General features: G+C 38.4%; 1 protein-coding gene across 1 annotated transcript in view; it reads left to right on the top strand.

Moving 5' to 3' along the window:
• LOC121897034 (voltage-dependent calcium channel subunit alpha-2/delta-4-like) overlaps positions 1-23,073 on the top strand; it is an 85,217-nt gene that overhangs the window by 7,445 nt on the left and 54,699 nt on the right. Inside the window, exons 2-11 of the mRNA XM_042411276.1 lie at positions 4,138-4,219; positions 12,169-12,285; positions 13,702-13,761; positions 16,545-16,707; positions 17,403-17,534; positions 18,354-18,414; positions 19,658-19,808; positions 20,391-20,465; positions 21,457-21,546; positions 21,760-21,873. Of these exons, the coding sequence (XP_042267210.1) occupies positions 4,138-4,219; positions 12,169-12,285; positions 13,702-13,761; positions 16,545-16,707; positions 17,403-17,534; positions 18,354-18,414; positions 19,658-19,808; positions 20,391-20,465; positions 21,457-21,546; positions 21,760-21,873 (1,045 nt within the window). The remainder of the gene's footprint in view (positions 1-4,137; positions 4,220-12,168; positions 12,286-13,701; positions 13,762-16,544; positions 16,708-17,402; positions 17,535-18,353; positions 18,415-19,657; positions 19,809-20,390; positions 20,466-21,456; positions 21,547-21,759; positions 21,874-23,073) is intronic.

Raw genomic sequence — 23,073 nt, 5'->3', positions numbered from 1 at the left:
CACGTGAAATATGTATCATATTAACATTTCAACAAAACATATTATGTCAACATTTCAACAAAACGTATCATATCAACATTTCCAAAATACGTATCATCTCAACATTTGTGAAGTGACGTAGTTCACATGCGATGTATATGAGCTGATCTTTCCTCTATAGGAGGAGGAGGAGCAGCAGGTGGATGGTTAGTAAATTGGAAATCAGCAGAAAACACGGTTCGAGACCACCTTGAAACCAAAACCAATGTTCGCTTCCCGTTTCAACTGACAAAAGCGGGTGTTTTTAGCGAGACGTCAGGACATTTGCAGCCGTTTTTCTGGTGAGAATCCGGCTTTTTTTTTAGTGAGACATCGGCCGTTTTTATTTTATTTTTAATTTTTATTTTAACCCAAACCATGATCTTTCCCCTAACCCTAACCAAGTGGTCTTTGTGCCTAAACCTAACCAGACCTTAACCACAGCGTTGTCACACCATAAAACATCATTATTCAACGGGTAGAAATGTTAATATGCTACGTTTGTAGAAATGTTGATATGATACATATTACACCTGTTGAAACGTAGCTATTCAACGTTTCTGTAGTTTGCAGAAACATTCAACACCAACGTTTTCTTCTGGCGACTGGGTTGGATACGTAGCACAACAAGCTAGCAGAGCGGCGTCAACAGACCCACATCCTTGCACATGCGCAGTGGCCTCTTCCTGACACAAATACTTCCCAGAGAGTGAAAACGTGATGCTGTTATTAGTCTTTGGAGCCGTTTCTAAACAAACTAATGTGATCAAACTCTTCATAATGAAGGAACATGTCACCCAGTGCAGCGGTGTGACTCACTGACATGTTGTTAATAGTTTCTGGACAACAACTGTGGTCTACGGCACAGAGGAATAAGATATATCAGGCTTTGATACACACACAATACTTGTTAGTAGATCAGTTCATTGTTGGTTTGGATCCAAACATGAGATTTGTTGACAATAATAGAAACATAGAAGATCACCAAACAAATGCAACATGCTTTTTTTTCCCCCTTATTTTTTCATCCTTATATTATTTTTGTAGCTTTGTTCATAAATTTAAAAACATTAAACCCATAATCTGTTTTATTTAATATTCATGTAACCAGGATTATCTCTCTGTGCTGATGTCTCCTCATGTCTCACCTGAGCAGCTCAAATGCTCCTCTGATTTGACCTCGAACCTGAACTCTGACCCTGCAGTTGGAGGATGTTCCTTCTTTTATTGTCTTTATGTCATCCCGTAACCGTCATATTCAGCACTCAGTAAACAAAAAGCACCAGATCGTCTGCAGCTTCTCTGCTTCAACCACAAGAAGCGAAGACATTAACATGACCGTGGCCTCTAGAATACAGTTCTTCATTCTATTATTTACTTACAGAGTGTTAAATGGATTAACTCTGAGCTATATCTCTGACCTACTGAACCCAAACGTACAGGAGCGACTCTGAGGTCAGCAGAAAAAAAAAAAAAAGCTCTTCTCACTGCTCCTAAATCTAGACCAGAACCATGACAGACCACATTTACTGTCACTGCTCCTAAACTGTGGACTGAGTTACTGTTCACAATCTGTTTTGTCTTTTAAACATCAGCGAAAAACTCCTCCATCAGGTGGGAGAAAGTGAAAGTGGAAAAGTTTATTTTCACTTTTATTTAAAGTCTCCCTCCACTCAAATATGTTGTTGTTCTTCTTCTGTTGTTTTCATTAATCTGCTGAAAGTGGAAAGTTTCTCTGAGCTCATAGAAAATCTGATTTTTAAGAGGGCAGGACTATGAACGGGATTTATGACATCACAACTATTTTTGAGCCAATCCTGGTCCAATACTAAACTCAACCAAGTTTGATGTGGAAACTTGAAGTGCACAAACACTGAGAATGAACTTTACATTGAAGGAGGATTGATTGATTTATTGATCGGGTCGGTGTGCAGTTTGAAACATGACATAGTTACATGAAGATGCACCAGAGTTAGCTTGAAGCTAGTTTGCATCTGTAGTCCCCAACAAAAAACATACAACAGCACAACAACAAACAGTACAAAGCAAAAAAAACAAAATAAACCACACACAAAACACACCATACACCCACAATGTCAATTAGAACTTGTCCAATTTAAATCAAGACCATAGATGGAGTTTAGACTCACACAGCTGATTGGTCTTTAGTAGATTTTTTAATTTGGCCTTGAATGTATTGATTGAACTACAGTTCTTCATATCATCAGGTAAGGCGTTCCACTCAGTTGTGGCTGGTGTTTTGAAATGAAATATATTTGCATATTAATAGATTTTGGAAATTTTAATGAGGGAGGATGAGGAGGAGTAGATGACATTTTAAGGATTTTAATTATGGTAATTATACTTTTTTTGTGGAAAAAAAACATAATCAGACACACATTATTGTTCCAAGCAGAGTATTTTTATGTGTTACAACATGTCTGGAGGGAATCTTTAAGTTGTGCTGCCATGAAAACACACCTGTCATGTTTGATGATGTGTCAGTTTATTGTCATGACACAGCAAAACATAAACTTTTCTTGGTTTCAGTTCTTGAGACTTGACTTCCCTGTGATTCAAACACTGTCTGCAGCTCTGTGTAGTTGTGTAGTTGTGTTGTTGTGTTACAGTGTGTTGTGTCGTTGTGTAGTTGTGTCGTGTCGCGTTGTGTTGCGTTGTTGTGTGACTGTGAGTTTGTGCCGAGCAGACACCTGCAGCTCTGTGCTGTGACCCAGATGAAGAGCAGATTATCTAAAGCTCTTTCATCACTGTCATATTTAACGGCCTTTTTTCTGTCGTAACTAACCACCGTTGCAGAGCGTTACCACGGCAACAGACAGCCAAAAAATCACAGAAACACAGCCGACAAACAAGCTGTTTACATCCGACATACATACAGTACGCTGTGTATACAAGAGCTTCACTCTCAGTTTAATATCGGGTGACATCACTGCTACCACCATTACTACTTTATACCTACTGTTGATAGTAAAACTACCATCATTACTACTGTACTGTTACTGCTACTACCATCACTTCTACCACTGTTGTCATGACTACAGCTGCCTTGACACAAATTGTAACTGCTGCTGCAAACATGATATTTTTTTAAACTGAACTTGCTTCCTCAGTCTGCAATTTCATGTTGAAAAAAATGTTTATTTGCAAACTTACAGTTTAAAGGACAGGTTCACAGTTTTTCAAGTGTGTCTTAAACCAGCAGTCAGGTGTCCATATGAACAGCGAAAGAGGTTTTCCTCATTGTAATCATTCCTCCTGTTCATACTGGAGATTAAAAGATCCTTCAAATGTGCTTTCAATGGAAGTGATGGAGGCTAAAATCCACAGTGTGTCCACACAGTCATTTAAAAGTAGATGTGAAGCTTATATTCAGCTTCAGCAGTCTGAGTTAGTCATATCAAGTGGATATCTGACACATTTACAGTCTTTTTAGCATCAAATTCCCTCTGGACTGTGGATTTTGTCCCCCATCACTTCCATTGTAAGGTCATTATGAAGGGATCTTCTAAGGGTCAGTATGAACAGGAGGAATGATTACAGCAAGAAAAACAGGTTTCACTGTTTATTTGGGCTCCTGACTGTTGTTTTAAAACAGATTTGAAAAACTGTGAACCCATCCTTTAACCTCACAGTGTTTAATCCAATCCAGAGGCAGGAAAAGACTTCATGTTCCTGCTTGTTCTGCACAGCTGAGTCCAGATTTCAGTCCAGTGTTTGTTTGTGTGTCTCCATCTTTGTTGTCCTTCATTGTGCTCTAAAGGAAGGTGTTGAGTTGTGACTCGGTGGAGAAACTGTTTGTGTAATTGTTTAATATCATACATACAGTATATCAGTATCTTGTAACTCAATAGATCAACAGAAAATGAATCACTAACTATATTGATTTGAGTCTTTTTGTCCAAATTCTCTGATTCCAGCTTTTTAAATGTGAATATTTTATGGTTTGTTTAGTTTCTATAACAGTAAACTAAATATCTTTGGGTTGTGGACTGTCGACATGGAAACAGACAGCAACTTTCATTGTGTTGCCGTCCACTGTTGTGTTTACATGTTTGCCATCACTACAGATAGTAACGATGTTGTCTGTCTGTGTTTCAGGGTGCAGCAGTGGGCGTCCGTGTTCTCTGTTCAGCTTCGAGAACTGACAACCAAATACTCCGGATCTCTGCTGCTGCAGAAGGTAAACAGACTTAAACTAAGTAAACTGGAGGTTTAAAAGGAAAATGAGAGGAGAGAACGTTCTCATCTGGCTTTTGTTGATGCATTTTGGTTCTCTTGAATTTTTTTCTGTGTGAAAAGAAACTGAATCAAGTTTACCAACTCATCTACTGAGACCAGAACAAACAAGCTTTAGGTTTGAAAAAGTCCTTAGTGAAGCTGCAACGATTAGTCGAGTGACAGAAAAATAATCAACTATTTTTAATCATTTAAGTCAATTTTAAGCAAAAAAGTCAAATATTTGATGGTTCCAGGTTCTCAAATGTCCTGAAATGTAAGAATTTCCTGCGTTTCTGGGTGTTCTGGTATAATAAATGGAATATTTTGGCGTTTCGAACTGTTGGTCAGAGAAAATAAGACCTTTCAAGATGTCATATTGTGCCTCAGGAACTTCATAGTTTTCTAATGTTTCATAGATCAAAAGATTAATTGATTAATAGAGAAAATAATCATCAGACTAATCGATATTTAAAATAATCGTTAGTTGCAGCCTTAGTCGTTAGTCTAGAAAAAGAGAAAGTTGCTTCTTACCCAAATCTCAACTTCTGCTGAAGCTTCTCATCATCAGTGGTGGAAAGTAACTGATAAGTTCTGTACTTAAGTACAATTTTGAGGTACTTGTACTTTACTTGAGTATTTCCATGTGATGCTACTTTATACTTCCACTCCACTACATTTCAGAGAGAAATATTGTACTTTCTACACCACTACATTTATTACACAGCTTTAGTTACTAGTTATGTTTCAGATTAAAATTGACATAAAATAATAATAATTTATAATGACGCTGCTTTGTTAAAGATTAAACCAGTGGTTCCCAATGTTTCAGACGTCTCTGAGATGTTTGCAGATCCACCAAAGAGACATTTCCCCTCACATGGTTTCACATTAATAACTGTTTGAGGCCCAAAAAGGTAAAATTCTCAAATATTTCAAAGATTAAAGAAAAGTTCTGAAAAATGAATCAAAATTTATGTAGCAGAACTTTGTTTTTTCTTCTTTCTTTCCCAATCTATCATCTGAAGACCTCTCAGATTTATCTTGTGACCCTCAAAAAGCAGCTCAAACTGGCTCCACCTGAAGCAGCTACAGCTATAAAATGCTGCTGATGCATCAACTCATCAGTATTAATAATGTACTTTGTTAAATGTATTTAACATATCAGTCCAATAACAGCCCAATTTTCTGTAAAACGAGCACTTTTACTTCAGTACTTTAAGTAAATTTAGCTGGAAATGCTTTTGTACTTTTGTTTAAGTATGGTTTTAAATGCAGGACTTTTACTTGTAGTGAAGTATTGTTACGTTGTGATGTGTGTGACACATTTCCTTCAGTAAAGGATCTGAGTACTTCTTCCACCACTGCTCGTCAGTTCGGTCAGAACGGTGTTCATCTCTCCAGGAGAGTTCAGAGACTGTAGAATCAACAACAAGTCTGATGAACATCGTTCCTCATAAAGATATTCCCTCATCTGGTGTTGTGATGATGGTGGTGGAGAGTAGGGGTGTGCCCGAATACAAATATGTTATTTGGCAAAGCACAAATAGTGGGGTTTTTTTTTTACAAATATTTGTTTCATACAAATATTTTTAAAATTATTTGTTTTCTGGAAGAAAAAAAACATGTCAAATACCAGCGCACAGATCGGTTACATCACTATCTCTCCTCTGCTCCGCTGTGACGTCTATCAGCAGGTCTCAGTGAGGGGAGTCACATCCACCTGCTACATGATGCACATTTCCTAATTTGGACATCACTCCTGGAGTTGGGGGTGTTCACCAGAGATAAAGCTGAGCTACTGACACAAGTGAAGTGCTCCCAAGGGAACGCTTCATGAACACTTATTGTAACACTTAAATTTTCTGAAATTAAAAGTGTAATAAAAACAAAAACAGGATTTTTAAACCTCTTTCTACTTTGAATTCCATTACAAATACAAATAATTTTGCTGCCTCAACAAATACAGATACTTATACAAATACTGGGCCCTCTGCACATCCTTAGTGGAGAGCACTGTCTAACACGTCAGTCCTAGACCCAGACTCTGAAGGTCGTAACATATGATTCACATCATTTTCATACTCATCAAACCGTTCAGTGACCCTTCATGTCCTGTGAATTGGCGCATTGTCATCCTGGAAGAGACCACTCCTATCAGGATAGAAATGTTTCATCATTGGATAAAGCTGATCACTCAGGACAACTGTGTATTGATTAGCAGTGACCCTTCCCTCTAAGGGGACAAGTGGACCCAAACCATGCCAGCAAAATGCCCCCCAAAGCATAACAGAACCACCAGATCACCTCACTGTAGGGGTCAAACATTCAGGCCTGTACATGCAAAGATTCCTTACTTTAGTAGATAGATAACAGTAAAAGAAACCTCAAACTGGTTCTCCAGACTGGTTGGACTGGGAACAGAGAGTGCAGGGGACTGTTTGTATGTTTTTGTGTGTGTTCTAATGTGTGTTTGTCTGCTTTTAACTGAGTGTGTGTGTGTGTGATAGCGTCTGCCTGTGTGGGTGTATTCATGTGTGTTTACCAGGGAACACACACACACACACAAGCGCGCACACACACCCACACACACACACAGCCTTCAGACAGGGATCATGGTAATGCCCAGATTGAGGACCGAGCCTGCTTTACTGGCGTCAGGATTTGTGGCCTGTTCTGATTTTAGACATTCATCCATTTATCTGTCAGATTTAGATTTATCAGGGACAGTCTGCAGTTTGGCTGCTTTCAAACACACAACCACCTCCCTGTAGTTAGAACAAACAAGCCCACAACACGTCTGGACTGAAACTAAATCCTAAAACAGGAACGCTTTTTTGGTAATGACTTGTGATTGCGTAATTTTCTGCCTTTCTAGTTTTCATGTGGTTGTTTTCTCTCATGTGGCACAGGCAAAGTGACGGTAATGTTTGTCAGTATTTTTAGACCTGTGGACGGCTCTAAACAACATTAAACTTTAAAATAAACTTCATTTGTATACGATTTTTCATATATGAAATGCAGCTCAAGGTACTCAACCCTGTTTCCCAGAAACATTTATACTATTAAAATGCAGCAACCAATATGTTTTAAAGGGGACAAATTCTGCACATTTCCAGCTCTATATTTATATTCTGGGGCTCTACTGGAATATCTTTGCATGATTTACAGTTAAAAACTCCATATTTATCTTCTACTGGTCCTTTATGCAGCCCCTCAGTTCAGCCTCTGTCTGAAACAGGCCGTTTTAGCTCCTGTCTCTTTAAGGCCCCGCCTCCTGATGAGCCCACTCTGTTCTGATTGGTCAGCTTCAGGAAGCCTCCTCTGGTTCTGGAGGCTACGTAAACAAACTATAGTAGCAGGATTTCACTTCTTTTTTTTACTTTTACTTTTACCATTTTACTTTTTTACACATTCTCTTCTTGAAATGTCAAATCAGATCTGAAATATGAGAGTCGACAACATGAACAACACATGGAAAAACCTTAGCAACAACTTTAGCAACCGAGGCTACAGAACGGACATCTGTTTATAAGCATGTGTGATGAGCCAACGTCAGCTCGTCAGCAAGATAGAAAAAACTGACACGAACGAAGTGTTCAAATCAAGTTGAAGCCCTGACTTTTGACTTACAGGCAGCATTTCTACATACGTTCACCTCAAGTTTTGAAACTTTGACCTGCTCTGACATCAGAACAGGATAAATAACATAAAATCACAAAAAGTATATTACCCCTTTAAAGGAAACATAATGCTGCCCAGATTATGTTTTCTGTCAACATAATATGAAAATGTTCATAATTAACGAATCTTATAAGTGACAACTGTTATAATAATATCCAATCTTGCAGTAAAGTATTGGCTGGCTGCATTATTAAACTTTTTTATGGTGATGCTTACACTCTGGCAGCACTTGGTTAAGGTTATGGAAAGATCATAGTTTTGGTTTAAAACAAAAAAGTCTGCAAAGACTTGAAAAACTGTTTCTTACAACCAATTTTTTATTCCTGTTCTGTGTTTCAGCTGCAAGACAAATCTTCACATGGGGACAATAAAGTTAAAGTTAGCTCAGTCAGCCATGTTTTTTCAGTTTGAAAAAATTCTCATTTTATCCAGAATTAATGGCAAATTAGTCCATCTTAGCAACTTTATTTCCTAGAAATTATGTTTATATACTACTGATGAGGAAATTAACATATTTGAATGTATCAGTTGTCACAAACTGGCTCAGAGTCAGTGACAAAGAAGGGAATCACACATGAATAAAGCTTTTAAAACTTAGTATAAAATATAATAATTTTAGTCAGTTAAATCAGTCATGAATGCAGTGTATGGATGAGTGAAGTATGTGATGGGTGCAAGCAAAGCAAAACAAAACAAAACCAAAGTCTAACCCATCTGGCTGGTGGAGGCCTGGAAGGAAGAGAGAGAAAGAGGTTAACGAGAAGACACCTAAATAAGCCGGAGATCCTAAACTATCCAGGTGCAGGTAGTTCCCTGACGTCCTCTCTAACCCCGCCCACTGGCTCCTGAGCCAGGAAGCCAAAAGCAACCACCAAAATATCTGATCTTAATACAATTCATAACAAACAAAAAAGGTCTAGAGAACACAGCTGCTCCCTGTGGAGGTCGGCCGCAGGGATTTTGTGGTCATATTAACCACTAAGCTGCTGAAAGACAAACCCTCCGTCAGGCTGTCAAGTCACTGGCAGAGGTTGCGGAGCAAAGCAGCAACTGACTTTGGCTGAAAAGAAACAACAAGGGGAGCAGGAGGGGTAAAAGCAGAGGGGGGGTGCACCGGGACGCCCGAGGTCACCGTTGGGCCCTCTGAAGGTGTCGTGGGCTTGTTAAAGACACACCAAGGAAGGAGGCAGCCCACCTGATGACCCCAGTGATGCTTCTACCCCTCCCCCCACTGAAGGAGTGATTACTGATTACAATACGGGATTTTAAACATTTTATTCATAGATCGCTTCTCAAGACACTCAAAGACACTTTACAAGACATCTGAAAAGAAATTCATAACAAAGAAAAATAACTAAAGAAACTCACAAACAATTTTTTTTGTACAATATCAGCTCATAGTGACTACAAACATTACACACAACATGCTCAGCCTTAAAGGAACCAAACAGGTCAGACAGAAAAAAACGTATAAATGGAAAGAAACAAAACAACAGAAAGAAAGAAATGTATTTAACATGAGCAACACAGGTAAACAGGACATCACCATAGACTGTATAAAAATATGGACGTGGTTACCGTGACGTCACCCGTTGGTTTCTGAAGAGTGGTTTTGAAGCTCAAAGCGAGCCGCTCCGGCCGTCGCCATCTTGGTAGTGCGTGATGCTGCCTAACTCCCAGCCAATCAAAAATGGGCAAAGAGGCGGGCCAAACGGCTGAAACAAGCCACCTAGCGGCTGGCGGACCTGTCACTCAAAGCAGCCATGTCCTTCATTATGCATAACTTTACGGCTTAATAAAACTTTAACGGGTGAGTTATAAAAAAATTCACCCCCCGTACAGTTGTCATGAAAGAGGAAATTAGCTACAGAGACCAAAACCGTTGTTTGTACCAGGCTGTAAACATGTTTATTTCTGCTGTAAAGTTGGGCATTTTAACATGGGGGTCTATGGGGATTGACTCGCTTTTGGAGCCTCAAGTGGTCATTCAAGGAACTGCAGTTTGTGGCACTTCTGCATTGGCTTTATTTTACAACCCCAGAGGTTGCTGCTTGGACATTACACAGTAAAATCACAGACATAGCAGCTGAATATCAGGCATTAATGGTGACTGATGCACTGTTGATACTGAACATATGAGTAAAATGTTCAATGATGACGTATTTCATTTCTACCCTTTTGATGGTTATATTTAGGTGCTGGCAGAACACTATAATTACTTTAGAAATTAAATTTTAATTATGCAGAATGTTTCTGTTGTAAATGTGTATTTCTTCAGCAGCTTCAATCCACAAATATGTCAGATTTGTCAACCTGTAAAAAGCATCACTCACAGTCTGATGTGAAGTTTCAGGTGTTTTCTGTCTGAATGATGCAGGTCAGGTGAGACAGCAGAGATCCGCTGAGGTAACACTAAATGTTTGGCTCTGTTCATGTATTTGCCACAGTAATTGGGTTGCTTGGACTAATTGGAATTAGCGAATGACTTAATCGAGTGATTGAGAGTATAAATAACCACACTGGGCCGTCCCTCCTCACTCTCAGCCAGCTGATCCACATCGAGCTTCTTGATCCAGAGAAAGTGATTACCTCAGAGAGACTCGCTGTGAAAAAAACAAACAAACAAAACAAAAAAAAAAACCCACATCCACATATAACAGCAGCTGATTTAATCTGAGAGTGAGTCTCACTGATAAAAAAACAAGCCAATCTGTCAACAGCATGAGATCAGATTCACTGTCTCATCTGTTTCACTTTCTGGAAACATCCTGAAATAAAACAGGTCAGATCGAGATTACGAGTCTACATCAAAAGGATTCCAAAAATAACTTGAAAAATAACTTGAAAATTGATGCTTTGAACAAGAGATATCACCACTCACTTTGGCACATCTTCTAGTGACACCAGTTACTTTAGTTTGTGCGTTTGTGCTTTTTAAATGGGTCTAATGTGCACAAAATAATATGTAATGCATATAAGGTAATAGGGATGTGCAGAGATCCCAGTATTTGTATTTGTATCTGCACTGAGGCAGCAAAATTATTTGTATTTGTATTCGAATAAAAGTGGAAAGAGGCTTAAAAATCCTGTTTTTGTTTTTATTACGCTTTAAATTTTAGAAAATTAAAGTGTTACAATAAGTGTTCATGAAGCGTGTGTCAGTAGCTCAGCTTTATCTCTGGGGAACACCCCCAACTCCGAGAGTGATGTCCAAATTAGGAAATGTGCGTCATGTAGCAGGTGGATGTGACTCCCCTCAGCAGAGGAGAGACACTGAGATAGTGATGTAACCGACCCTCACGCTGGTATTTGACATGGTTTATTTTTCTTCCTGAAAACAAATAATTTTTGAAATATTTGTATGAAACAAATATTCGTTAAAAAAACAACAACAAAAAAAAGCACTATTTGTGCTTTGCCGAATAATGTATTTGTATTCGGGCACATCCCTACAAGATAATAATGAACTAACAAGATGGACTGAATATCTTGTTTGCGTGAGATATGGATGTTAACTTGTGCAAACATGATCCATATAAATATTACTGTGATGTCTCATGATGTGAATGTGTTTATGTTTCATGTTAGCCTGACACCACATGTACAGTATATACTGTCTTATATATTCAGGTATTATTGTGTCAATCAATCCATCTGGAAAATCAATAAGGAGGAAAGAATATTTTACAACATGAATACAATAAAATAAGTGATTTAAAGAAAGTAAATAATGTCTATAAGTTATTATTAATGAAAAGCCAGGCTAAAGATTTTAAAGCATAAAAGTTATTTATCTTGGTTAGTAAGAAATTATAAGTAAAACCTCATGGTGGAAAACATGTAATAAAAGAAAGACTCATATATTGTGCATGTAAAATAATAAAATATTATTTTTAGGGACTTTGTGGGGCTTAAAAAACTTTATCTGTAGTTCTGCTGCATCTATTTTGAACCTTATTTTTTTAGTAACTGTCCATCATGAGTCTGATAAAGTTAAAGGAGTGAAAAGCTAAATTGATGGAGTTCAGTTTTGCATATCAATATAGAAACACTAAAGAGACAAATGTGATACATTTCACTGACAAACGCAGCTTCCAACATCTGGTCAAGTGGATATAAAACGACACTATATTGTTAAAGTATGTGGACACACCTGCAAACACCGACTCACCTGGAGCAAATATACAGAGTGAAGCTCACTGATCAATATCTGCTTTTGTCTCCTCTCAGAAACTGAAGGACGTGGAGTCCATCATTAAGATCGTGGAGCTGGACGGAGGCGACTTGGTGAAGGATTACTCCGACGAAATCGAGCGAATGTTGGGAAGCAAGATGAAGTCGGTGAAGGTGAGGATGAGGAAGCTCACTTTAGTCTAAATGTATGAAGTTTCAGTAAGAACTGCAGAGCATCCAGATGAAAATCAACATTTATAACTGCTGACTTTATATATTTTCATTAGTGACTTATTAAATATAACTGCAGACCCTTTATTAATGATTCATAATCATTTATAACTGCAGGACTGATGAGCTGATGCAGTTATAAAAGTTAATAAATTGTTAATAAATCGATTTCAGTCTGGATGCTCTGCAGCTCTTTCTGGTTGAACATCAGAGATGTCATGCTAAAGAATTAGATTAAGCAAATGTTATGGTGGTATAGAAAGAAAGGGTTTTTCCCCAAAATTATGCTTATTATTAATATTTAATTAAGCCATTAATTAATATTTATAAACTCTTTATAATGGGTGCTTTATCAGAAAGGTAAATCTGAGGGGTCGAAAGATGATTTACAGATTTTCTCTCAGTTTTACCTCACCAGGCCTCAAATTAAACATTATAAAAACATTAACAAGAAAAAAAATCACTTTGGTTTTACTGTTTTCAGGTCATGGTTTTACCTAAATCTTAGAGGACGACTTCACAATTTTTCAAGTGTGTCTTGAACCAGCAGTCAGGTGTCCATAGTAACAGTGAAAGAGGTTTTCCTCGCTGTAATCATTCCTCCTGTTCATACTGGATATTAAAAGATCCTTCAAATGTGCTTTCAATGGAAGTGATCGAGGCCAAAATCCACACAGTCATTTAAAAGTTGATGTGAAGCTTCTATTCAGCTTCAGCAGTCTGAGTTAGTCATATCAAGTGGATATCTGACACATTTACAGTCTTTTTAGCATCAAATTCCCTCTTTGTGTTTCCTCGGACAGTGTTTCCCTGTTGAGCTGCAGGTGGAAGTATAGTAACAAAAAGAGGAACTTTGGCACTAAAAAGACTGTAACGTTGAAAGATATCTACTTGATTTGACTCATTTGGACGCTGAAGCTTCATATTAGCTTCAGATAAACTTTTAAATACATTTTTGTACAGAAGGAGGACTGTGGATTTTGTCCTCCATCACTTCCATTGTAAGGTCATTATGAAGGGATCTTCTAATGGTCAGTATGAACAGGAGGAATGATTACAGCAAGAAAAAAACATGTTTCACTGTTCATTTTGGTTCCTGGCTGTTGTTTTAAGACACAATTGAAAAATTGTGAACACGTCCTTTAAATCTGTGATGACACTGAAGTGCATTACCTACAGTAACACAATCCAGAAAGGTTGGGAACCATTAGTCAGAGGCTGCAGAACCTTTTGTGGATTATCCCTCACATGGTACTTACATGTTTTATAATTCTCCCCCAAAACATTTGAAACACTTTTATTTGTTGTGCTTGTGTGGTCTGTTTGGTTTATTATATTATTTTCTGTCTCTTGTCTCAGAGGTTAGCAGAATCAGCAGAAGACGCTGACCTGTACCACGAATTCAACGCTACTTTAGAGGTTGGTGCTTTTCTTATTTTTAAAGGACCATTGCAGCTGTTTATAGTTATGTTGGTGTCACAGTCCAGCCAACCAGTAGTTTTATGTTCACATTACTGCACACTAAACCTGCAGAGAAACACAACAATACATCATCATGGTTTTATCATGGTCTGTGTGATTTTTACAGTCTCAGCTGTGCTCTAAGCTGGATGCTAACGTTAGCGCGCTAACTGTGTGTGTGTGTGGGTCAGAGGTAACAGCCGGCCAGTCAGTAGAAGCTTTAAAGCTTCAGCTGACACCTGAAATTAGATCAGATCAAACTTCACTGATCCTGTGAGGGAACTGGGTCGACGCTACAGCAAGGAAACGACACACAGGACGTACATACTGTAGCACATTAAGGTCATATGAGCAGTTACAGTGTGACATAGATGCATAATTTTGCGAAACTACACTCACCGATCACTTTATTAGGAACACTTGTGCAATCTAATGTAATCTGCCATAAATTCTACTTTTACAGAGCTTATACATTTTCATTTTTTGTTGACATTTTGAGAAAGGTGATAATTCTACTTTTGTTTTAGTTCATTATTGAGGTCGTAGTGGGAGGTGGTGATGTACTGGAGTTCATTATATAATCTGTAAATTCTGGTGTATACACTTATGCTTCGTCATACGCTGTAAATTCCTCCTCGATTTCAAAGACTGACATAACTACAAGTTAATACTGTGTTTGTGTTTCACTCTGTTGGTAACACATGACTAATAAGCTGGTTTCCAGTACCGACAACAAACAAACAGTGACTACCAGATTGTATCCCCTCCCATCTCTTACACTGTATTTACCTTCAGGGTCAGTGTGGAGAGTAGGAAGCGATGTTACAGCGATCAAGACCTATTTCCACCTACATAATGACATGTTAGTATTATATGAAGATAGACTTGAAAAAATCTGCACCTATCCTTTAATCATTAATTCTTCTTGTGTTTCCATTGAATGGAAAAACTTAAATCACTTTACTGAACCTGCAGTTCTCCCTCTTCTGCTAATTAAACAACCTCACTTGTACCTTATCAATAGATTTTTCAAACAATATGGACTTTGTACTGTTTTATTTTCCTGCTAAGATGATGCAAACTTCCAGTCACTCAGAAAACCATCCAGTTTGTTTTTTTGCAGTTTTAGATTATTCTGGCAATGCAAAAATTGTAATATTATCATGTGTATACAACATAAAAGATCCCCTTCAGACATGTTTTAAGATGTATATAAAGCACTCTGAATATATAGTAATTTGTGTCTAAAATTCTTGAAATTACATCTACTCCTTCTACCTCATTAAAAATCATAGAATCTGTGAATATCGAAAGTTTTCCTGCTGGACACCAGACGTCTCCTCCTTCACTGTTAAGTCTGTTCTCAGTGTTTGTGCTCTGGAGGTTTCAAGTTTCCACATCACACTTGTGTAAGTTGAATACTGGACCACGATTGGCTTCCAAATAAATTGTGATGTCACAAATCATGCCTTAATATCCGGTTTTTACTGAGCACAGAAAAACATTCCACTTTCAGCAGATGAATGTGAAAACAAACTCTGCCCAGAGAAGCTCAAACATCCAAACGAAGTAACACTAAGACACTAAAACATATTTTTGACTGGAGATTATCTGTTCAACTGAATCAGTTGATGGATTCTTTTAGTTCAGAGGTTTTCGAAGTCCACCCCACTCCTCGACAAACTTGAGACATCCCCCAACAACCCCCATCGTTTTAATATAAGAGTTTTTTTGTCTTTTTGTCGACTGGTTTCCAACACAGGGTAAATATGTGTAGCTTATATGAATGGATGGAGGAGTGTCAGTGTTCCAGGAATATAAAAGTCTGAGCATTAATATTTGATATTGATAGTCTAACGTGAAAAAAGTTAACATTAATGTGTTTTGTCTCCCCTATTATTATTTTTTGTTCCTTGTCTTACTTCAATTAGGGGGAAAATCATGCTCTCAGTTTTGGAACTACATTTCCCATAATGCTTTGGGGACCATAAAACGCTGCGGGCTACAGCTTGAACCCCGTATTTTTAGCCTATATTTGTTGACATTTCGGCGAAATGACACCATTTAAAGTTTGCCGAATTAGCTATTAGCACTTCCTGTTTGCAATTTATGATGGATATTTAGTCAACTATCACTGGATTAATTTGATACTGAAGAAAACTTAAAAACGAGACGATTCTCAGGCAAGTTCTGAATTAAAAGGAGCGTCTTTTTTTTAAGGATTTCTAAGCAGATTTATGGATTTATTTATTTGCAACGCACATCAGAGATGATGATATTCTCAGGTAGTGTGAGTCACACTGAATCTATAAATATTTATATCATGAGTGTCATGAATACAAGGTAGTTTCTGTTGTACAAACTACTTCTAATGTGCAGTAGAAGTCTCCACTGGAGTACTGTGATCCTAGTATGTGATACCTGAGTACTGCAGGGAGGTTTTCTGTTGGTCCAGTTTTATTTCTAAAGCTTAAACTGTTTTATTTTTAAAAACTTAATATAGAAGAAAAGGATGTTAAAGATCCAGTCTTTTCCCTGCTATGCTGTATAAAATCCACATTATTTGATTTGTTTGTTGTTCTTTGATGTCATTTCTTTTGAATCCTATTTTGGAAATGACACCTGTCTCATTCAGCTTTGGGGGTTTTCAGGTAATCCAGGTGGTTTCAGGTGGTACTGACTGAGTGAGGAGAGATATAGACTCCAGATGATTCATGTCCTCTTCCTGTCTCTCCTCTCAGTTCGATTACTACAACTCCATGATGATCAACACGGCGGACGAGGACGGGAACTATGTGGAGCTGGGCGGAGAGTTTCCCCTGGAGGAGAACGAACACTTCAACAACCTGCTGGTGAACACGCAGCAGAGCAACATCCAGGTTCCCACCAACGTCTACAACAAAGGTCAGAGGTCAACCTTTACATCTCCGTGTGTTTGCAGAAACAATGTCTTTGTTATAATCCACAAACCTCACAGTAAAAATACTCCCTGCATGTAAAATCCTACTGCAGTAAAAGTACATAAGTATTATGAGCTTGATGTAGTTAAAGTATTGCAGTAAAAGTAGTGGTTTGGTCCCTCTGACTGATATATTATTATATATGACATCATTAGATTATTAATAGTGAAGCATCAGTGTTAGAGCAGCATGTTACTGTTGTAGCTGCTGGAGGTGGAGCTAGTTTACACTACTTTATATACAGTTAGCTAGTTTAGTCCAGTGGTTCCCAACCTAGGGGTGGGGCCCCTCCAAAGGGTCAGCAGATAAATCTGAGGGGTCGTGAGATGATTAATGGGAGAGGAAAGAAGAAAAAACAAAGTTCTGATACACAAATCTGTTTTCAGTTTTTGGACTTTTTCTCTAATCTTTGATTTTTGCTGAAATATTGGATCATTTGAACATTTATTGAAATGAAAGCATGTGAGAAGTTTAGAGGGAAAAGTGTGTGGGTTTGTGGGTGCAAATGGAAACATTGCAGTCCATTCTGTTTACTTAAATACAAGCATTGAGTATATTTACTTAATTACTTTCCAACATTGCACTGGGACTTGTTTGTTGGTGAAGGTCTGATGTTTCCTTCTTGTCCTCTGTGTGCAGATCCCAACATCCTTAATGCCATTTACAACTCGGAGGCGTTAAACGACGTCTTCATCGGTAACTTCCAGAAGGATCCGACGCTCACCTGGCAGTACTTCGGCAGTTCCACCGGTTTCTTCAGGATCTACCCCGGTGAGCTCACGGTGGTTGAAGCTGGACGCCATCTTCATTCTGTTTACAAATTCTGTGAATTTAAAGTCCAACTGAAATTAAATCCCATGTTTTTTTTCTGTTACTGCATTCATAGACGCTTTAAGTCGCGTGTCATGTGTTCTCCTTTGAGAAAAAAACAAGCCAAAATGATGAAATGTATATTTAGTGGTTTCATTTATCATTCCTTTATCATAACGTTAGATGGAGACTTCAGCAAATCAAATTATTTTACTTTAAATAGCTGCAACCAATGCTTATTTTCATTAACTGGTGATTACTTTATTGATAAATCAATTAATCACTTGATCCATGAAATGCCAGGAAACAGCAAGAACCAACAGTCAAAGATCTGAAAATATTTATTTATGATCACATGAGGCCAAGAATAGAAGCAAATCCTCATAAATGACCAGCTGGAACTCGGGAATGTTTGTCATTTTTGCGTTAAATATAACATGAATTGACGATAAATTGATAATCAAAATAGTTGCTATAGTTATTATTGATTATTTTATTGTCTTACTCTCAGGGCTCAGTCTGCTTCTGTTCACTCCTCACATAGTAAACACATAAAAGGGCAAAATCACAGAACTATTAATGTCTGTGGGAGGTTAAAGTGGTTTTACTTCATGTATTTTATCATTTTCTGTCAAATGTTTTATCATGATCAGTACAAGTGTCTATCAATGAGTCCAATATAACCACGTGTTTCCTCTGATTATGAGCTAATCAGGATGTGATTTGAAGAGGGTTAGGTTATCGTTTTGTGAACTGACTCCGTGATTTTTTCTCTGTCAGGTATTAAATGGACTCCAGACACCAACGGCGTGGCAGCTTTCGACTGCAGGAACAGAAACTGGTGAGTTCAGTCAAACAACCGAATCTGAACAATAAAACAGGTTGTTGACTCATTCAACTGTTTTCTGTTCTGACACCTCTATGAGAAAGATCTGAGCAAATAAGGTTAAAACAAATAAATCCTACAGAAGGATGATGGTAAAGTTTTCTATGTTTTTCTTATTGTCAACAAATCTCATGTTTGGATCCAAACCAACACTGAACTGATCTACTAACAAGTATTGTGTGTTTATCCAAAGCCTGAACTTTCCACCACTGCAAATTAAAAACTAAAACCTCAAACATGACCATCGAGTTGAGTCGTTCCCTCTGACGTTAAGAGCTTCATTAAACTGATATTTTAATGCGGAGAGAAAACATTACAACACCCTCTCTGAGTTTCAGTCAGACGGAGACCGTCGAGCCGCTGGCCGTGTGTCGGCTGAGATCCCTGATCCTCTGGAAAAGACGATAAGCTGCTCCTTAGCCGGGTCACTGCAGCCCACATGGCACCATATGCGACTGTTCATGCATTTCTAAATAATACCAGAGCGCTGCATATGTCCCTGAACGCCTCGTCATGCTGCGTTACTGCAGCTGAGCTGGAAAAGCTGCTGCATGCATCTGCTGGGAAACACAAAAAAAAAACCTCAGAGTGACGCGTTTAGACTGTTTAGAGTAACAAGGGAGTTTATTTTTGTTTACATGAGTAATGGATGTGATCTGTACGGGGACATGAGTCTGTACTTTAAATTCTGATCAGTTTAGAAACACAAAATGATCTTTTTTTATCATGAAGTTCTTCTTAAACTTAGCTCAAATGTATTTAAAAATGAAGGAGTGGGCCTTTAAATATAAGTATCTGATGTTGGATTTTTGTTTAATAAATGTACCGTAATATCAGCAACTACACACTGAACCTTAATATAAAAATAAAGGTTGAAACATGCTCAATGTAAACAGTAGAAATACGCTGTTATAAATAATAAACCAGGGATGTGTTTGCATGTATTTGATCGGTTTGCATCGCAGTAGAAGATGAGCCTTGTTCAACAGAATAATAACCTTTAAATATATAACATTGTTCAGAAACAAGTGTACAAAGGGCTTCAGAGACAAATAAAGAACAATGAGAAAACGAACAATCATGGGAGCACATCAAATACATATTAAATAATTAAAACAATAACTAAATAAATTAAAATAACTACATTAAAAGCCTGTTTAAAATAAATTAAAGGTCAATCTATAAAAACTGTGCGCAGGTACATCCAGGCCGCCACGTCTCCGAAGGACATCATCATCATGGTGGACATCAGCGGCAGCATGAAGGGGCTGAAGATGACCATCGCCAAACACACCATCAACACCATCCTGGACACGCTGGGAGAGAACGACTTCGTCAACGTCATCGCTGTGAGACGATTAACCGTTCCATTCTATAAGATGTCAGAAAATAATGTAAAATGACCGTTATGGTTTCCCAGAGTCACGGGTGACGTCTTCAGATGTCTTGAGATTCAGTTTACTGTCATTCATGACAAAGAAAAGCATTAAATCGTCACATCTGAGAGGCTGAAACCAGCTTATTTGACTAAAATGATTATTGGATCATCAGAATAGTTAATCGTTTAATCGTGATGTCGATCACTGTCACCCAAAGTCTGAGATGACGTCTTAAAATGTTGTTTTGTCACAACCAACAGTCCAAAACTCAAAGATAATCAATTAATTATCATTGATGACTGAAGAAACCAGAAAATATTCACATTTGAGAAGCTGGAATCAGAATTTTTGTATTTTTCTTCTCAAATTGATTATGAGAATAGTTGGCGATTAATTTTCTGTTGATCAGTTAATCAACTAATTGCTGCAGCTGTAGTTAAATGACAGTAGCGCTCTGCATGTGATCAGCTAGATTAAAGTGAAACAAACTGACCCCCCGGTGTGAAGGATCAGGGGTTTGAACCTGCGCTGTGTGTCTCCTCTTGTCCGCAGTACACGGACTACGTTCGCTACGTGGAGCCGTGTTTCAGAGGCACTCTGGTCCAGGCCGACTTGGACAACAGAGAGGTAAAACCATTATCTGCTTCATGGAGGCTTAAAGAGCTGAAGAGATGTCTTAGCAGCCAACACACACACACACAACACGCAGAGGGAATACCCTCAGCGTCATCATCAGATCAACCTCTTGGCCTACTTCTTGGAACGACATCAGAAACCACCGAGTCAACCTGGAGCTCCGTGTGTGTGTGTGTGTGTGTGTGTTTGTATTTATATCTCTGTGAGGACCAGTTTGACGACATTTCAAACCTAGTTTTAAAAGCCTCACCAGGGAAAGGTGCTGCAAATTAGCTTTAGCTAGACGCCCTACATATGTTTCCTCTTACATCATTACATCTGTATGGTTCCTGTTAAATTATGTAAATAAATAAATACATTTTTGGAAAGAGACGACGTTCTGTCTGTCTCTCCGGTCTTAAAAGGGCTGCTGAAGGGATAAAATCCAACTGAAATTACATTTAATCTTTCTTTTAGCAGTCAAAAATAATGTCAACATGTGTTTTTTTAAATTTAATGTTAACAGTTTTAACGGCTGGACGGCGTGTCGGTGTCTGTGTTTGATTGACAGCAGCTGACAGGCTGAGTGTCGGCGTTACAGTGGAGGGAACGAGAGGATGAGATTAGGGGTTGTGATGTAGTTGTGATGGTTGACGTAAAGGGAAGTTGCTAGGGAACATAACATGCATACATCACACTGTGGGGACAACAACCTGTTCAAACTCTCATATTGTTGCAACTTACCGCCCATATGGGGACACAAATTCAGTCTCCAACTTTTTAAAAAGACACGTTTTTGTGCTTTTTTGTGCTACATATGTACTTGGTTAGATGGTAAATAACAGATAAATGAACATAAGTGTCATTAGAGAACAATCTGCTGATATAAAACACTCATCTCTCTCTCTCTCTCTCTCTCTCTCTCTCTCTCTCTCTCTCTCTCTCTCTCTCTCTCTCTCTCTCTCTCTCTCTCTCTCTCTCTCTCTCTCTCTCTCTCTCTCAGCACTTTAAGGTGTTGGTGGAGGAGCTGCATGTTAAAGGAGAAGCGAAGATCAAGAACGCCATGAAGGAATCCTTCAAAATCCTCAATGAGGTAACGTGTCGCTCCGAGGTCAGAGGTCAACTCTCCTGCTGAACAAAAGCACTTTAAGTGTGTGTGAATGACTTCCCATCCTAAACAAAATAAAAGTCAGTTTGCTTGGTTTTGTTCGATTGTTGCTCCTCTATGAAATAAACCCTCAGTTGACTGTCAGTGTGTGTGTGTGTGTGTGTGTGTGTGTGTGTGTGTGTGTGTGTGTGTTTGCAGGCGAGGGTGAACGGTCAGGGCAGCATGTGTAACCAGGCCATCATGCTGATCACAGACGGAGCCATGGAGGACTTTGAGTCAGTCTTTGAGGAATTCAACTGGCCTGATCGCAGGGTGAGACTCATCCTTTTCCAGATACTCACCAAAAATAACCAAGAAAATTATGTCTATTTTTGAGCCTTTATGTCTGCGTGTGCTGAGAACCGCTGTATGTTTTACTGAGGAACTTTCCCTCTTTGGGCCTCAAACAGTTTGAAACTACACACTGATGTTTTATAAAAGGCCACAAGCCAAAAAGTTTGAGAGTTTAAATTTTAACGAAACAGCATCATTTATAAGCTCATCAGTTACATTCCACCGTCGGGGAAACGTGAAGCAAATTTCACAGCAAACCATTTAAGAATAATATCATAAAAGAATTAAAAAGTCAACCTGATGGTGGCGCTAGAGGAAAAGTCACCAAAGTCAGAAGGATTCATCATCTGGAATCCATGAATGTCTGTATTTAAGATTTTATAGCAATCCATTAAATAGATGTTAAGATATTATAAGGCTGCAACCAACAGTTATTTTCATTAACGATCAATCTGTTAATTATTTTCTTGATTAAGTGATTAGTTGTTTGGTCTATAAAATGTCAGAAAAAATCACTGTTTCCCAAAGCCCAAGATGACAAATCAAATGTGTTATTTTGTCCACAACACAAAGAAACAGAAAATATTCACATTTGAGAAGCTGAAATCAGAGAATTTGGACTTTTTTTTTTCTTAAAAATGACTCCAAACGATTAATAGGTTATGAAAGCAGTTGGCAATTAATTTAATAGTTGACAACTAATCGATTAATCGACTAATTTTGCAGCTCGAGAGATATTTCAGTCAGCCAACAGACCTGAGCTCAAAGAAATCACCTTAAATTAAGACCATTTCCTGAATAATTATCTGCAATTCTGTGTTAGTAATAATTTGAAGGCTAATGAGCGCAAGAGGGCCAAATACGCTGAGCTGGTGACGGACTGCAGGAGCAAAAGGCTGGAAAGCCCGCGGTGAACCAGTTGAGGTGGGATGCCGGAGGTTCGCTGGCCAGTCATTACACCGAACCCTCAAACTCCTCGGAGTAAAAGGCCAGCTGTGCAAAAGAGCCATCAAGAACATCATAGAGGCTGCGGAGAAAGCCTCAAGATGGGGCTGTGGATCCCGAGGGGGGATCCTTGGAGTAGTGGGCCACAAGTTGGAGGCTGATCACCCTTGACACCCGGGTGAGGGTGTCTGATGATCTAAGACCCGAAACACCCTATGACCTCGGGTTCATTAC

Source organism: Thunnus maccoyii, chromosome 5 (assembly GCF_910596095.1).
Source record: "Thunnus maccoyii chromosome 5, fThuMac1.1, whole genome shotgun sequence".
In the NCBI taxonomy this organism is placed as follows: Eukaryota; Metazoa; Chordata; class Actinopteri; order Scombriformes; family Scombridae; genus Thunnus; species Thunnus maccoyii.
The sequence above is the reverse complement of the archived record's forward strand: the minus strand, read 5'-3'. Positions and strand labels throughout refer to the sequence as shown.